The following is an 18454-nucleotide window of genomic DNA, read 5'->3' as shown; positions in this document are numbered from 1 at the left end:
AATATCTTAAAAGGGCTCAGAGATGCCTTTTTTAAATATCATTCTATGACAGCAGACATAAAAGTGACATTTATTACCCAGTATACCATACCAATACACAATGCACCCCACCGCAAAAAAAAGAAAAGAAAAAGTATTTTGTTTTTCATAAGAAATTAAATAAAAAGTGCTCGGCTAAAATACAAAATATGCTTCATTTCATTCACTCAACTCATAAAGCACTGGACCCTCTTGAGGGAGGAGGGTGGACCCATGTGGCTCCTGTTTGGTGAACGTGGGCAAAAGTTCCCGTCACAATGCACAGGACCGAAGCATATTCCATAAACTACCAAAAAATCTTTGAACTGAAAGTTAAAAAAGGAGACAAGCTATTTAAAGCCAGCTTTAAGCCTTTGGCATTGGTCAAAGATGCAACCATTGTAAGCTCACTTTAAAACTGTATTTAATTATAATATGTTTCAGTTTAGTTGGTTGGCTAATTCAAATCTCACCTTTGCTTTGCTATCTTGGGCAGACATGTAGCCAACACACATGCTCTCTGTGGTGTGACTCCACAGGAACTCCACTGTAAATAAAGACAGATACAGGTTACAAACACCAAGTCTTCATACACAAATATCCATACACAGATTTAGCAGCCGGAGCAAAGGTTTGATAGAAACAGGAAACCATACAGAACGAAAGGTTCGATTTCCTAAAGCGAACAGAAATGAGTAATCCTGCCGAAGAAGAACATCAGGCGGGTGAGCCGGTGGACTTAGCACTGAACATGCCCATTACAATGAAAATATATGACTGGCAGTTGTGACATAATTGCATAGAATAGCAGAACTTGAGAGGTGAAATGTAAACTCAATTACTGCACCAAAAGGATGTGGTCGACATGATGTTTATTCATGTAAATCAACAGCAATCTGTGGTAGGTGACACAGCACAAAAGCTGCGCTACGTACACAACATCAAAACGGGGTCAGCACATCATTCAGTGTCAATTGAAAATATTTTATTATCCATGCAGACTTAACGTTTTATGTTGCACTCCATGATTTGGAGTTAAAACAAAAGATTTATGAAAACATAAAGAGCCCAAACTTTGAACTGGACACAATGAGCACTGAGGTCAACTCCATAATAGTAGAAATCCAGAAAGTTGGATCATTCTCCTAAGCTCTGGGCAGAGAAACCAAATCTATCAATACAATCAGTTGGCAGTATTCAGAAGGCCTCCACTTCTCTGAAGATTAGTGGTTGATTCCATAGTGGGAGGTCTCTGCTTAAATCTGAGATGAAGGGTGTGAAACCAAAGCCTGATTGTGCAAGTTAAAACACAGACCACCTGCCAGGAAAGCCACAGTGCCTTCTCTTCTGTCTTAACATCTCACTAATAAATCAAGGAGTCACCCTATGTCTGTGCTTTCTTCACATTTCTCAACAACACTTCATCCTAACCACTTCACTCTTGGTGGGTGCACTGCAAGGAACCCAAAGAATTGCAGTGTCGAGTTTGAAGTCTGGATCAAAGTTGTCTTTTTCTTGTTTTTGTACTTTCATAACTACTGCAGTCATGTGCGGCATTTAGGGAACAGCTGTAAATTAAATTCCAGCTGCCAATCAAAAAAATGTAACGTAAATTTCTGTAATGATGCCGTCGCAGGCACGGAGGAGATGGACTGGACACCAGTGTTACTACCGTCTGCTTGGATTTAAAGTTTTTATATATGGCTCACGAACCATCTGATGCTGGCAGCTGCCACGAAAAGAGACGACTTTTGTCTGTTTATCTATTTTATTACCAACCTGTCAATTTAACCAGCCAAGTCTTGAAATTATTAACATCTTACCCAGTATACCCTGAAAATTTTGAGACGGCTGAGCCTCCACACATCTGCAACATCGCAAGACAATTACTCCCCCCAAAACACGATCTTCACTGGCCAGAATGGGTGAACCTGGACACAGAGGAAAAACAATACATTTAAGATGATTGAAAATGGCATATGTGTTTAAAAAAAGGAAAAGAAAGGTTCTCTTTAATCAATAATAATACTTTTTTCGTTTTCCAACCCTAAAACATAAAACCAAGCATAGCATGACATAATTAGGCAATACACAACCTTTGATGTACGAGCAACACAACTTTCCAATCCAATTCTCTCCCTTTATATCCAAATTATACAAATTGAAATAATTACATCAGTTTTATCAGGATTTAACCCAGAAATAGTGAATAACAGGTAGTGTCATTTTAACTCTACATACTGTATGTACTGTTATAACACAAGGCTTCATTTTAAGATCTAAATAATGCTCAAATATGTTTCAGCTGACTTTAATAACACATAAAGAAAGGGCCGTTCTTGCTCCCTGACTAAATTCCAGGAGAGACAAACTTCAATGAGGTGTTGTATATACAGAAAAACTTGGACGCGGCCATTAGCCTAGCGCAATAAAAGAAGAAAGGGCTCGGTTTGGAAAAAAACAATCTATAAACAGCTATAGCATGACTTGAAATGTCTCAACACAGCAATGAGCAAAGGAAAACAGGACTATTTGGTGCAACTGATATAAATATTGTTGTGTCTGCATACCATTGTTCTTTTGTTGCATTTCACTCAGATTTTGGTTCCATGTCGTAATGTTCCCTTCACTCTATAAAACACTATGTGTGTGTGTGTGTGTGTCTGTGTTTGTGTAGCTTGGACAGCGTTCACACACAAAAACAGATATTTGTTCTACATTTTCAAAAAGACAAAATATTCCATGAAAAACTCCATTATTTAGCCTGCAGCAAGAATTTAACAATAAATAAACAGAAATGAACATTTTTGAAATATCACCCCATTTGATATGTACTTGGCAGGTGTGTCTATGACACTACAATCTTTTATTAGCATTAAACAAAAATATTTTTTTGAAGTGTTTAAAAGTGTTTTATTCTGTAGACCAGCAGACCGGTACCGGTCCAGGGCCTGGGGGTTGGGGACCGCTGCTATAGACTGAATCACCTGACATTGCCGTGTTCTATCTACGGTTTTGTGCAAAGGTTTTGAGTCACCATCATGTTTTAAATATGGCTGTAAAACACAAAACTCACTCTCCCTTTTCTGACACTTCATACACTGAACCAGAAATGTAACATTTCATAAGACCTGTTATCACTGATTTTCAGTCCACTTCTTGCAGATTTTCAGTTTTTCTCCCCGTTTCCCTTCATTAACAATGGCTTCTTGACAACTACCCTTCCACTGAGACGATTCCTGATGAGGCTTTGGTGAACAGTAGATGGATCAGCTGTTAGTCAGATGTATCCCTCAGGTCCTGTGTCAGGTCTGTGTTGGATTTTTTCCTGTTTCTTACTTTCAGATGCTGTTCATTTGCTATAGATACTGTTTTTTTTTTTAGACCTGCCACTTCTTTTGTCTTTCTTTTCACTTTTCTTTTGTAACCCACTTGACGAGTTTCATCAAAATTTTTAACGGCACACTGCACACCACGCTGAGATATGCCAAGGTTTGGGTATATAAAAATTACCTCTTTTGGTACAAAAAAAAAACTTTTTTATGCCTGTTAAACTATGTTAGATTTGGGATTTTGCATCTATTCAACTAAAAAAATGGGAACAAATGATGTGTTTTTGCCCAAAAATACTATTTAAAATTGCTCATCCCTTAATAACTTCCGTGGCTTAACAAACAAACAAAACATTCCTCTGAAAATGGTCACATACAAGAACGAAGAGAGTGAAAAATCAGGATCTTAACCTTAACCAGGCAACATTTAAAAACTGCAAAAAAATGCAAAAAAAAGGGCGAAAGTCCTGTTTGATCCATTTATCCAACAGGAACATGCTGAGTTTGTCAGTCTTTATACTCATTGTCCCACTGCTGCATAAATCACATTTTTGTATTTGACACAAACCTATGACATCTTAACAATGCAACGGGTAAATTGCAATGACTGTACAGAAGCAACATTAATATGATGTTGTGGGAATATTAATAACATAACAACATTCCTGTCTCATTCCTACTGTTAACATGCGTTCTGCAAAGACAGGATTTGCGCAGCTTTGTTTGAACAAATTGAGACGGACTTCTAAAGAAGGCCGGAACAAGGCAGAAACCACCACATGTTTCCATATGTCCTTTTTCCCTCTGCTCTGAACTATCCCAGTGGTCATTCACAGGCACAGCAAACACGGTTAACAAGGCTTTCAAAAACTGACCACTTCTGAGAATAAGTCAAAAAACAAAAAAAAGCTCTTCATATAAACCTATAAACTTTCAACAAAACAAGCATGTCTTCCAAAATTATCTGTGGCTGTCAGCTATGATGTGTGCACCATTTGAAGGCCCTTTTTAAACAGTGAAAAGGAACCATAAATCAAAAGCTGTCTCTGATTCTATAATTTCCAACGTTTCCAGTTGTTCTCTCATTTCTTATGTTATGCAACATCTGTTTGTATAATTCTCTCCACGTGTTTCTCACAAACACGTTCTTGGCTGACAAATCTGTGTGTATGGAAAAGAGCGGTAATCAGGCTACATGTGTGTGACTCACTGATGAACTTGTTTTGCATAGCCTCCAGCAGGGCTTGGTGGGCATCTTCAGACTGCATGGCAGCAGAGCATTCCCGTGCCAGCATGGTGCGAATCAGATGCTCCCCGCAGCCTGGCAAAAGACACAAAATGACACACATAATAAACCCAGTTAACTTTTAGAGACTTGTGGCACATCTAGACTAAACAACTTCCTCTCAAATCCAAAGCACGTGAAAGTCTTAAAAAAGTCTTTTAAAACTTGTAAAAAAAAAAAATCTTTATTTATTATTATATTATTTATCTGGTTATTAGGTATATAATGGAAGCTATTCTAAAAATCAAAGGGTTAAGTTTTGTTTATTGAGTTCAAATAAAAATAAAAATGATAATGCAATCCTTTGCCATATTCTCACAAGTGTAATTAGGCAGTTTTTATTTCAGGTAATACTGAAATCACTTCCAAAGTACAGCTGCCTTGCTCAAGGGTACACTGACGGTAGGGCTGCTCAATTAATCGAATTTTAATCACGGTTACGATCTGGGTTTTCAACGATCATTAAAAATGACTGAGCCGATTATTAGCCCCTCCCTCATGCTTTACTCTCGCGCTGCTGCGTGTGGCAAATCGAGTGCACCTCTCTGCATTTCGAACACCGTCACAACAATTAAGAGGACCCGAGGGAAGCTCGGAAAGCTAAGCAGAAGTTATTTGGAGAGAAGAGTGACTGCCGTTGGTTGAAAAGAGAGGTAAAAAAAAAAAAAAAAACTTCAGTGGTGTGGAAACATTATAGGTTCGCGGAGTCAGACGTGGATCAAGTAGACACAGTGTGTAAACTTTGCTATGGTGTAGTAGCTGCACCACAGAGCAACACTGCAAAGTTCACTAAACATAGATGTTTACATTTTTCATTTATTTCTTATATTGCAAACATTTGCACTGTTATCAGTATTTGCACACTATTTTATATTATTTTTTAAAGTCATTATTCAATACATTGTTATTGTTAACCCTTTAAAACCGGTCAGAGGTTTTGTGTAACTATTTTTAAATCCCGCTAAGCCACTAAGCTAGCGCAATAAATTTTTTTCCATATGAAACCGGAGGAGTTGTACTTACATCTTATGACATCAGCTTGTCCTCGGTCACGGTTTCCTTCCACATATAGCTTTGCAAAAATTGCATAAAAAGCGCTTGCAGGAACAAAAACATAATATTCCAGAAACAGCTTTGCCGATCAGATCAGCTGTTCGTAACACTTCCCACATTGAAAAAGACGTCAACCCGAACTATCGCATTTCCTGCCCGAAACCGGAAGTGACGTCATTTTCGCGGAAAATGTAGTTTTTTACTTGTAGGCCTTAAAAGCCTATACTGGTGTTTTTATAAGTCATGTTTGACTTTTCTGAATAGTTTCTGTGATGCTTAGAACTCGAATTGCACTGCTGGAAATAGTTTATTTTGATGCACCTGCTGTTTTCTTTGCAAATTTGCATCATAGGATTGTTTTTTTTGTTTTTCCTGCAGTATATAAAAATTGCTGTATCTCCAAAATAAAACTATGAAGACACTCAAAATAAATTTCCTGTTGTTGTAAACTATTTTTTGCAACTTTTCTGTATTTAAAGTTTTGAGGGATAAACCTCTTAAATTTCTCCAAGTAGAAATATATGTAAAAAAAAACAAAAACGATTTTCAATTTTTTTCTAGTTTATTGCACTTTTTTTGCAATTAATGTAGTTACTATGGACTTAATACATACATATTATTAAAATATGGGCTATAACAGTTGTATTGATGTATAGCAACTTGAAATGCTCCCACAAATGGCACTACAACATGTAAAAAAAATAATATAAGCTCTGGCCGACTTGGTTCTATGGTAGGTCTTAAAGGGTTAAATAAATATCGTCAAATAATCGAGATCTCAATTTCAGTGAAAATAATCGTGATTATCATTTTTGCCATAATTGAGCAGCCCTAACTGACGGTGATTACAAAGAGAGGGTTTTTGTTTCAGTTTTCCCTGCCTTGATCCCAGCTAGTTTTGGAGCTTTAAAACTGCCAAACACCCAGTATTAATTCCCCCTCTGTAAATCCTGTGCTGTAGCTGGCTCTCGGCACAACTGCAGGGTGTGCCGAGAGCCATACTTGCTTCTATCGTCATGACACATTCACGCATCATTTTTATTTAAACAGGTTTAGAATTTCTATGTTACTGTAATATGCATTTTTAGAAACAAGATTTTCCAAGTTTGTCTAAGGAAAAGAAACTATTTTTGATCAGATCACTGTTTAATATTTATAAAAGCAGTGTAGTGACTGCATGTACAACTAAATAGAAATAATAATAATAATTTTAGAGTACACAGAAATAAAACTGCAGTATAGAGGTTGTTTGCTAGAAGAAAAACCTAACCCCGCTAACCCTGCTAGCTCCAATTGATTGTGGTAGCCACCTGAATCTGTCTGATGTGCTTCCTTCATGGTGCATGCGGTAAATACTCCAAAGAGAGAAACAAAGCATTTTGTTAAGAATTCAGGGAAACCAGGAACCATAAAAGCATGGGCAGCCTGCTCAGTCTCTCACATTACCTTCGACCACTTCCAAGTCAAAACATAGCAGGTGTGCCTTTTTATATCAGAGATAATATGCTACTTATTCCTTAAAGAGCAAACATTAAATCCAACATATTGCTGTTTTTAAGGAAAAGAAAGTTGCTGAATGCAAACTGCATGCTTACAATAAAGCCTTTCTCACATGTAAAGTTTGCACGTACCTGAGAACAAGACAAAAAAATCTTAAATTGTAAACAAAACACATCTGGCAAAGGCTCCTGTGAAAACCCATAAAGACTGAAGAATATGGCCTCATTGTTTCTGTAAACACAAATGAAGGCCCCATAAAAAACAGGTAACTACAACAGAACTGAATGCAGGTCAGTAACTGTGGAGAACAAACGCCCGGAGCAATTTGAAGTCCTTTTTTTAAGGCAAGTAGAAAACTGTATTGGCAAAGTACTGTGCCTTTTGTGCTGTGTTTACCATAAACCCCCACGAGTCTAAAGGGAACTGGATATTATGGCAGCGCAAACACAGTTGAATTAGAACGACAGAAAGAAACCTAAAGCAGCAACTCACCAGGAAAAAAACCCCCAAAAAGACCAACAAATGTGGACACAGTATGTGACAGCCGACAGCGGCACGAGTAAACAGTAAACTTTGTGAGTTGTTGTCTTGCTGGCCGCAGCAAAGTAAAGGCCAGATGAAGCAATAAAACAAAGACACACATGAGCCGCATATTACAAAACTGACTGACAGTGGAAGAGGTGGGAAGGAGAGAGGGCGGGTGCGTGGACGGGCAATGTGTTGGTGTGGTGGAGGGAAGAAAGGGACATTCGGAGTGAGGATCACACTCCTTGTGTCAGAATGGAAATGATTCTTTCTGTTTCTTTTTGATGGAAACATCTTTCATGTTAGGAAATGAAAGACAGGTGTTGTACTGGAACACACATTATGCTCTCTGAACCCATACGGCTCGCTCCTTTTTTTCACTCACTTCAAAGACAAAGCCACAATATAGGAAGACAGGGTGAGAATGCACACAGCGCAAATATCAAACATACAGCCTACACTTGATCTTCTTGGATAATTAATGAACAACAGACCACTACCACAACAGTTGTCATATACTGCTTGTTTAATGTAAGAAATGCTGAACAGAGCTGCTGAAATGTATCCGGCCTATCACCTTTAACCTACAGACGACAAGCAAATGACAGATCCTCACCAAACCAGACTGGATGAAAAAGCATAAAGTCCTTAGCATGTCTTAAAATGAGTTAAATACACTTTCAGATGAACAACAACACATGAAACTTGTCAAATGTCTTTATTCATTTAACAAAAATGACGCCAAAAGCATTTGTGAAAAACTAAGTAAATTGTTACTGCTTCTATAGGAATTAAGGTAGTGTGACACCTCTATAAAAGCAAAAGTTTTGGTAATTTGCTGGTCTGGAGCATTCAGGTGCATGTTAGCTCAATGCCAAGGAGGAAAGACATCAGCCATTATCTTAGAGAAGCAGCTGTTGCTCCCTATCAATCTGGGAAGGGTTATAAGGCCATTTCCAAACGATTTAAAGTCCATCAATTCTACAGTGAGAAAGTTTATTTACAAGTGGAAAACATTTGTGCCGATCTTCCCAGCAAATTTACCCCAAGGTCAAACCAAACTGCAAAAGCCCCAATGAAGCTACATCTCGGACTCTACAGGCCTCGGTTAGTATGTTAAATGTTAAAGTTCATAGCAATAAAATTAGGAAAAAAACTGAATAAGTGTGGCTTTGCAGAAGAAAGTCTCTTCTCTCTAAAAACAATGTGGCAACACAGTTTAGATCTGAACAAAGACTTCTGGAACGATGTTCTTTGGACAGAACGAGACCAAGACGTCTGGACTTAATGCACAGCACCACATTTAGCAATAACCAAACGACGGTTATGATTCTGGCTATTTGCAGTCTTTGAGTCAACCATGAACTCTTCTGTATATCAAAGTATCTGGAGTCAAAGTGAGGCCATCTGTCCAACAGCTAAAACTTAACCCAAATTGGATATTGTGAGAAAACAGTGATTCCAAACACAGCAGCAAATCTACAACAGAATGGCTGAAAAAGAAAAGAATCAAGATGTTGCAATGGACCAGTCAAAGTCTGAACCTCAACCTGAATTAAATACTGTGCAAAGACCTTAAAAAAAAACAGTGGGAATGTCTGAAAAGCGTAAAAAGTGGCCAAAATGATCTCTACAACGATAAGAGACACTGATAAAAACAAACAGAAAAGGATTACTTATAAGTTACTAAGTTATTGCTGCTAAAGGGGGTTCTACAAGATACCAAATCATTTTGTGTGCGTGTGTTTTTCACACACTGCTTCTGCATTTTGGCTTCATTTTTGTTAAATAAAAAATGACCCTGTGTGTGTATGTCATGGTTTGCAATTTATTTGATGTTGTATTTAAATAATTTTAGACCTGATAACCTGACAAGGACCAAATGATTTTTTTAAATTATATGCTGATAGAGAAAACCTCGAAAAAGCATTCATTTTCACATGACTGTTTGCTCCAATAAAAACCACCAGACAGCTAATAATTTAAGTGATTTACTCTGATTTTTGTTATGGTGAAATGTTCTAGATAACTGCAGAACTAACCACCCAAATCTTAAATTCTAGGGCTTTTGGACAGCAGAAAGCATATTAGGCCATCCTGAACTACAATAACGATGTCAAATAAAAGTCCTGTCGAGTGCTGCTCGACCACATAGTTTTTTGTTTGTTTGTTTGTTTTTTTTGGGGGGGGGGGGCATTTGTTTTTAGTTTTATTTAGATTTTTATATTATACATGTACTCTAAGTAAAAGCTCGCAGTACATGAAATGCAGAAGTTGATACTTGATTTAACTGCCAACTATTATACCAGTCAAGTTATGATCCAAATCTGGACAAGTACACTTTACAAATTCACCATTTTAACACTGCAATGCCCTTCCAGCAGCTCTCCTTCAATCATATCTACAACAGGTGTCCCATGTCACAAGTCACTGAAAATCCAAAGAGCTCTGCAATGCACCTGGCGTGCAGCTGACTAACACAGAGTAGAGAAAGATGACTCAATCAGTTGAGGAAGTGACTGATGAGAAATCACTCAGCGGGAACAGTTGAAGGTCATCGGAAAGTATTATCAGGCTTTTTGAAGCCTGACTCGCTCGGACTGATTCATATCATCCTCAACAACAAAAGAGAGGCTAACAGTGAACCCAGAGTGAACGGAGTGGAAACAAACACACACAAATACACACAACTGTAAAAGTAGATTACAGAGAATGTGCTGGTATACCTGAGGTACTCACTGCTGTAGAGTAAGAGTTCATATTACAGGCATTTTCAGCCCAGCAGCCACATCCATAGTGAGCAGCCTGAGAAATTGAAGACAAAAAAGACATCTTAGATGAAAAGGATTATTGCTTTTGCCTTGAAATAAGCAGAATAATTTCTTAAAGAGTAACTTTGGTTACTGGTTGGTTATAGCAGACTTATTTATATTTGCACATCTTTAACTAAAGCAGCATGCCAGGCTTTCTAGCTCTATTGCTCTGAGCTTCAGGTTTTCCTAACACTACAAGTGATAATTAGGTTGAGGCAGTAAATCCCACTGATTCATTCATTCTGTTCAGCCTCAACTGTTACATGGCTGTTTTTTCCCGTAAAGCTGCTTTTAATAGAAAATGACAACTTCCTTTGTTTCCTCGAAGTAAAAGTTCTTCAAAGAAAAGTTTTGAATTAACATTAAGTAGAGCCCAGACCACTAGTTGTTATTTTTGACTATCTCCATTAAAAAGTAAAATTTCAGCTCTGTTAATTACAGCCAGCAATGGGAGAAATAAAAGAAAGGGAACCAAACTCTGGGGGTCTTTACTGGCAACCGCTGCTTCCTGAAAAAGTCCAATCTGCTGCCCTTAACCCTCCATAAGGTGCACTGATCAGTTAGACTTATGGCCACTAGAGGGGATCAAAACTCACGTAACACACAACCCTGGCACACTGCTTTCCTCCTATGATTTTAGTGGATAGTGAGTTAACAAAGAACATACTGCAGACGCGCCACCTCTCTACTGATAACACATTTCTGGTCAAGTCTAAAAAGCCTGAAAAAGCCCAGGGTGATTTTTTGCACTCCAACTCTATCCCTTTTGGCTTTCCTCCAAAAGCATATTAAATTTAAAGAGCATGTCCTTAATGGTTGCTGAGCTTTCAGTTTCATTATACCCAGATTCCCCACCAACTATGGGGTTGGAATCTAATGCAAAAGCTAATATACAACTCTTTTTTAGCTCTGCTTTGGTCCCCACCAAAGTCGCCCAAAAATATCTGCGTTTAACGGTTGGAATTTTTTTAACAGCTTGCAGCAAATTTGAAGCAAAAATGATACTTTTTTTTCAAGCAACACTGTTCTTCAGACAAAAAAAATACATAAGCATGGAAAATTGACTGATTACAAAAAAATTAAACAAAAGCTGCAGAAACACACTGATGTCAAAAAGAGGAAAAAGTGTCTATATGTTCACTGGCAAAACTATAGTACTGCTCTGTTGTTGTTTTTGGACAACTAAGAACAGACCACTGGGAATAACGTGACCTAGGTAGAGAAAAACAAAGAGTGAGTTTTTTTGGCCACAGTGAGAGGAGACATGTTCAGCACAGAGCAAAGACAGACTTTCAAAAAGAAGAACTACATGCCAGCTGTAAAACATCGTGGTGTGAATGTGCTTTGATGCCCTTGGGACTGGACAGCTTGCAGGCATCGGTTTTACTATAAACCAGCATCGTATCAAAGAGTGCTTGAAGATAATGTGAGACCATCTGTTCAAAAGTTGAAGTTAAAGCAAAGCTGGCTCTTCTAACAGAATAATGATCATAAGGGGTCTAACAGATTCACTGAGAAATGGGTCAAAAAAGAAGAAATAGAAGGTTATGCAAACACCATCAAAGTCCAGATTTGAATCCCAATGAATTGGATGATTTTAAACAGGCACTACTTGCAAAAAAAATTAAAAAAAAACAAACAAACAAACAATAAAAACAAAATCTCTTCCAACTAAATGTTGAAAAAAAAATTGGTGGTAAAATTACTTACAACAATATCAATGACCAGTGGACATTTATGGAGAATTGAAGGAGGCACACTAGCTTTGAGACCAAGATTTACCCCTCCACGGAAGAATGTTACATTACAGCTTTTCAGCCTTTTTTTATATTAGTATATCACCTTTATTTGAAGAAAAGAAGTCTGTATTAAAGAAGAGGAAAATGTTTGCCTGTTAAAGTCAAACAGGCATACGTCCATCCATTCTCTCCTGCTTAGCCTTGTCAGGGGCGCAATGGGGGGGATGGAGCCCATCCCAGCTACCATACGGTGAGAGGCAGGTTACACCCTGCACAGGTTGCCAGTCTGTCGCAGGGCTAACACAAGAGACAGACAACCATTCACACTCACATTCACACCTATGGACAATTTAGAAATACCAATTAACCTAACCCCACTAACTACATGTCTTTGGGAGGAAGCCCGAGTGCCTGGAGAGAACCCACGCAAACACGGGGAGAACATGCAAACTAAAAACAAACATTTCCAATGGATTTACTGACTTGCCACACATGAAACTGAAATTATCCCCAAGCCAGAGGCCCATAATTTGGAGCAAAAAAAAAAAAATTCTCCCTCTTTTAGACGGCAATAATTTGGATACGGACAGACATCTTTTGAGCTTCAATTACAGGCAGCAGCATAACATTAGCATTAAACGCAAACAGTATGTAGGTGCACAGTGCACTTATTTTGTTCTCTAAATAGAGCCCTGTATGCACGACATAGAAACGATATCTCACAATGTTGAAGTATTTCACTACAGAAGAAATGATGTCTATAGTAATAACTGCATCAAATATAATTTTAGTTATCATTTAATTGAGTTACATTAAACATTTATTTAAAGACATTATCTGGACAAAGATATTGTAATAAAAAGAAGGAAAGGGCTTCATTACCTGGCCAACCCTGCCGGGATGTTTCATAGCCAAACCTCCACTGGACACTGCTGCAGCTACATTCCCCTCCAGGTCCACAACAACAGCTCCAACTGTGTCGAGGCACCCTGAGCCATTTCCCTATATGACAGTAAAGGAAAAGAGTCACATGAACTGCAAAAAAAGGAGCTAAGAAATTCAAAAGGACATCTTCAAATGACAATTTTAAGTAACTATAACTATAAGAGGTGGCAAAATGAAAAAACAAAAAAACATCACCTTCTGAACTTGAGATGTTAACTTTTGACTAACAATCACACTAGTAGGTGAAGGAACCTCTGTATGCATCTGTTTGCTTGTACCGTCTTCACAACTATTCATTAATTCGCACCTCTTAAGTCCAGTCCTGAAGAAGTAACAGTGTCAATGAGCTGTTCTCCTATTTTTTGTTAAAAACTGTTTTCTATTAGGCTTTTTTAACCACCATTTCAGTAAATATTAGCACCTTGCAATAATGTGTTTTTAGGGCACGGCATAAAATAACCTAGGCTACACTTCCCTGCACATGTTGTGTTATCCACCAACACTCGTAAACTAACGAGCGTTTAGAAAACACATCAACAAATTTTAGCACCGCAGTAAAAGAATTTATAGGAAAAAAAATGAAAATGGAATATCACTACACTGTGCATGCTGGCACAGCTGCCTACTTGTCTATTTTAAAAGGGAACTGACTCCAAAATTAAGACAGCACTGCATGAAAATATGAACCACTCTTTCTTCACATTTCATAAAGATGTGCTGTTGGAATTCCAGTCCTGTTTTCTTCCTTGATTGCAGTTTGCTTTGGAAGTGACTTCCTTGTGAACCACCATGAGTCAGACTGCATGACAAATGAACTTCTACAGGGTAAATGTGCAAACTGGCATTATTACACATGATCACAACCCAGCTTCTACCAGAAACTGAAGATTACACCTTGGACTAAAAAGACAACAGTTAAAAAAAAACAATGGATCAGCTTGTCTCCTCTGCTTTCAGCTCTCCTAAATCACCCCTGGGACCTTAGCTCCAGAGGCCAAAAAGATCCAAGGCCAGCTATTTTCAAAAGCTACAGACACCATCCTGTCATACATGATCAGTGTATTTGAACCCCACAGTAAATGACGACCGTAACACTTGTGAACATCTTTGGAAAAATAACACTTAATCTCGCCATGAGGACGCAGGTACCAACCCTGGAAAGATTTTACTGGCTGGCAAAAAGACAGAGCCATAAAGAAAAGGCCTTGCATGTAAATTAAAACCAGGCTGCAATAACATTCTTTGCTGAGATCCCTCTCTCATAAGTCATTCTTGATACATAATGTTATTTCCTATTAGCTGATTTTACATGTCAGTGGCAGAGGAAACATTAAAGATGAGGTAAAGTATATTAAAATTCTCAACATGGACCGTCCCCATCAGAGTACAAGCTATTTCCAGATCAGCTTTAACTGCACCAAATGGCCACTTATTAATCTTAAGTGTTTGCCATATGTAAGTTTTAAATAAACATATAGCAGACAGATGAAAACTGGGTGACTCAATCTTTTAACTCTAATTAAGCAAACTAGCTATTTGACATAAAAATCAATCACCGAATCAAACCCCATTTGATCACAGCTAAGTCAACAAACAGCTGGTCCTAGATGTTAGTCTTTCATTTAATGGATATATCATTAATAAAGACGATTGATGTAACTGAACTAAATAAACCACAATAGAATTCAAAAACAGATCCAATGAAGCAAATCAGGCTGTGTCTGTTTACACGTTTTACTCCATTTAACACAAATCACATCTGAACCAAGATAAACTTTCCCACCCTCTTCTGTGCTGCTTCCTCTGCTCGTGAGTTTGGAGCAGAGGGAGTTAGCGTTTCAGCTCATCATGAGGCCACCCTTCAGCTGTGCTCCTAGGAGCCCTGAAAGTCAGCACTAACTCTCAACAATCTTTCCTGGAAATGTCCACACAGCTGTCTCGTAATGCAATTGTCTTTGATGCCCCGGGAAGAACATGAGAACTGAGAAAATGTATCTTTGTGTCAGGCATGAACAGCCCTTTTCAAAAACCGCCACAAATTCCCTATCGGACTGAAATCTGAGCTTTGACTCGGACGCCCCGCAACATTCACTTTGTCTTTAAACCACTTCCATGTAGCTTTCGCAGTGTGCTTCAAGTGACTGACTTGGTGAGAAACAGATCTTCTGCAAAGTAGCAGTTCTCTTGCAGACTGAGTCTGAATGTCCTCCAAGATTTCCCTTTTATCCTCTAGCTTTAGAAGCCTTCCAGGGCCTGCTGCCGAGAAGCATCCCCACATCATGATGCTTCACGATGGGGTGGCGTGTTTGCAGATGTGTTTGGTGTTTGGTGTCTGCCAAACACAGCATTGAGTCTGATGCCCGCAAAACTCTTTCTTAGACAACCCCTTCTGTTCTTCCACTTGACTTTTGAGTCTCCCACATGCCTTTGGGTAAACTTTAATTCAGACTGGCTTTGTTTGTGCTGCTGTCCCATTAGAACCTGGGCAACAGGTTCAGAGCAGTCACAGGTGTCTTAGTGGCATCTCACATTTGTCTCCTCCTTGTTAATCAGTTTATGACGACACATGCCATATATCCTCCGCTTCTTAAAGAACTCCTTCTTTAACTCCATTTTCTCAGAGCTGCTTGGAGTGTTTTATTTTCATGGTGTTATTGTAGCCAGGAATGCCAATTAACCTATGCCTGGACTGTCCAGATACAGATGTCTATATTCTACAATCACATGAGACACATTCAGTGTACTCAGGTTACCTCCATTTAACTAATTGTGAGACTGCTAGCACCAGCTGGCTGGATCTCAGTTGAAATAGGTCAGTCACTTTAAAGGGGGTGAAAATATTCAGTTATTTTACATCATGTGTTTTTAATAAATTAAAGAGGTGTTTTTGTAAATTCTCATAAAAAACAAAAAAGCCAAATTATAATGACCATTATTTTTTTTTAATGAACAAAAGGGGGAAAATCTAAATAGGTAAACAGCTTTTATAGGAACTGTATATCTTATTGCATAACCTTTAATAACCTGAGTTTCTGACCACATCAATCACCACCAAAAACACAGACCAAGTGGAGTCGTCATATGTGGAGTCATGCTGATTTCTAATTAAACCATTTAAGACTCAACTTTCTGCCGATATAATAATCACATGCACTTTTTTCTTGTCGTTTCTGCCCTTTCTAGCCTTTGTTAGTCTGAAGGTTTGGGTTTATCACATTAGGTTTCGTTCCAGCGCACAGTCCGAGTACTGCTTGCTCTGTTCAATACTACAAACAGTTCCAAGTATATTGATTAGATGTTGCCTTTATAAGTTTATTTAACAGTTCTAGCTGCTACATTTTTCAAATGTCTTATAAAATTCAGAATTATTCAGAAGGAATTTTGTGGATATGTGGCTGTTATCCCACTTTTGAAAGCTTTTATTTTGTTAAACTGCTACTTTTCTCTTACTTTTCCATCTGTCTTATTTTTTAAAGTCCCTGTTCCTTCCTGCCATCACTTTAAAACTGCTAGTGCTAAAGTCTGTATAACCTTGTTATTATAATGAATGCTACTTGTTCAGAGCATTTTGTTTGACATAAATGGTAAAACAGTCAAATCTGTGGAATGAAGAAAAGACAATTTGATTGCTGAGAGGAAAAACTACCTGAATAAAAGCAAACTATCCATGCTGACTGTTAGAATGGATATAACACAGCTGAGAAAGAATATACTTACTACTGTTAAAATTTTAACTGACAACATATCACTCACGTTTTCACTTGATTGTCGTCTTTTCTTTGTCTGATTATGTCCTGTGTCCATTTTCTCTGCCAGCTCCATCTTTCGCTTGTTCCTCTTGTATGCAGATAAACTGAACTCTGGGTGTGACAAAATAGTTTTTTTTTTTCCTGCATCCACAGAAATTCAACCATGTTTTTCTAGATATTTTTAAATGCAAGTATTTTGGGGTCACTTTATAACTGCGGTTAATTCGCGTCTTGGATAATTTATGTTTGCGAATCAGTGCAAAAGTACTTACTGGTGGCCATTTTATCTGAAGGGCATGGCGGTATTCCATGGCTGACAGCCCAATCATGTGCTCCCCGCCCCACTAAAAAGCTGAGAAAACAACAATTAAATTAGGGGTGGACACCATCACATTAACGCAAAGTTATTCATTAACCGCAATAATCACCAGGGTGGTATTCTGCCAGCTGAAAGTTTCCCTTTCTGTGCTTCACTCAGCAGACGGTTTGCAACCATTACTGGGTTCCTTATACCTGAAAGAAGAAGAATTTTTACAGGGCTTGCAGTTCACAGTAAGTGATGGTATTACTGTGTGAATAAATCAAGACACCAAAACTAGTTTTTTTATTTTTTTTTAAACATCATATATCATTGTGACCCTTGAGGCAAATCAATAAAAAGACTAAACAGATTAGAAGATGAATATATACATTTTTACTTTGTAACATATTTTTGTTTTTGCTAGTAATCGTCACACATGTAGAGCTATGAATTCTGAATCTCTTTCAGCCCATTTAAACTCATTTTTTCAGAATTCCGAGACTTTATAAAAAGCACATGTTGGCTAGCTAAGCCAAATGCTTAACATCATGCAGACCTGGCTAAAAAAAACAAAACAATCTGTTGTATTTTGGACTGCATGGTAAGTGTCAGTTTTCACACCTTATCTGTTGTTTGGAGTTCTTGCAAAAGCAGAAAAAAAGGAAGGGGGGAAAAAAAGCATTTGCTGAAAGCCTTAAAGAAAAACACAGAATACAGTGATTGTATTAACATTAACATATTAAAAACACTTCCTGGTTGCCCTTCATCTAAAAAAAAAAAAAAATGAGGTGATCCCACACTGGAATGATTAATGGTGCCAGCTGTTTTTAAATAGTAGAAAAGTCTGTCAGGAAAATATGACCTAGATTCTTGTCTTACTGTCAATATGTCCAGGTGACTGAAGCGCATGTAGCACAATAATGTATGAGTATTATGCAAGATTCACCACACATGTAGTAACTCACCACTAAGAGCTCCTACGGCGCCAAAATGCAGAGACTTTCCATCCATGATACTTGCATCACACTCAATTTCCCCTGACAAATTAAGGTTGGAGCCCATGCCAGCATTTGTGAAAGGAGAGTCCTAAGGACAATTAAAAGAACAGAGTCCAGAATAAGACAGTGCCTGTCATGAACCGTGTTGTCAGTGTGAATATGATGAAGAAAACATTTTCTTTCTTTTTTTTTTTTA

The 18454-nt window shown here is 38.0% G+C and overlaps 1 protein-coding gene across 5 annotated transcripts in view; it reads right to left on the bottom strand.

Annotated features, from left to right (window-relative positions):
* Positions 1–18454, bottom strand: part of tasp1 (taspase, threonine aspartase, 1) — a 31327-nt gene that overhangs the window by 7916 nt on the left and 4957 nt on the right. For 2 of the 5 annotated variants that reach the window (XM_040034343.1, XM_040034342.1), the window contains exons 5-14: positions 18226–18346; positions 17388–17472; positions 17232–17311; positions 16964–17070; positions 13148–13267; positions 10440–10518; positions 4561–4671; positions 1842–1949; positions 492–565; positions 212–344 (exon numbers count right to left, since the gene is read on the bottom strand). In XM_040034343.1, the coding sequence (XP_039890277.1) occupies positions 212–344; positions 492–565; positions 1842–1949; positions 4561–4671; positions 10440–10518; positions 13148–13267; positions 16964–17070; positions 17232–17311; positions 17388–17472; positions 18226–18346 (1018 nt within the window). Of the gene's footprint in view, positions 1–211; positions 345–491; positions 566–1841; positions 1950–4560; positions 4672–10439; positions 10519–13147; positions 13268–16963; positions 17071–17231; positions 17312–17387; positions 17473–17881; positions 17942–18225; positions 18347–18454 lie in introns of those variants that run through there. The other 3 variants (XR_005696200.1, XM_040034344.1, XM_040034345.1) reach the window with 2 other exon arrangements.

The sequence above is a fragment of the Simochromis diagramma genome, unplaced genomic scaffold, assembly GCF_900408965.1.
Source record: "Simochromis diagramma unplaced genomic scaffold, fSimDia1.1 OVJJ01000481.1, whole genome shotgun sequence".
NCBI classification, from domain to species: domain Eukaryota; kingdom Metazoa; phylum Chordata; class Actinopteri; order Cichliformes; family Cichlidae; genus Simochromis; species Simochromis diagramma.
The sequence above is the reverse complement of the archived record's forward strand: the minus strand, read 5'-3'. Positions and strand labels throughout refer to the sequence as shown.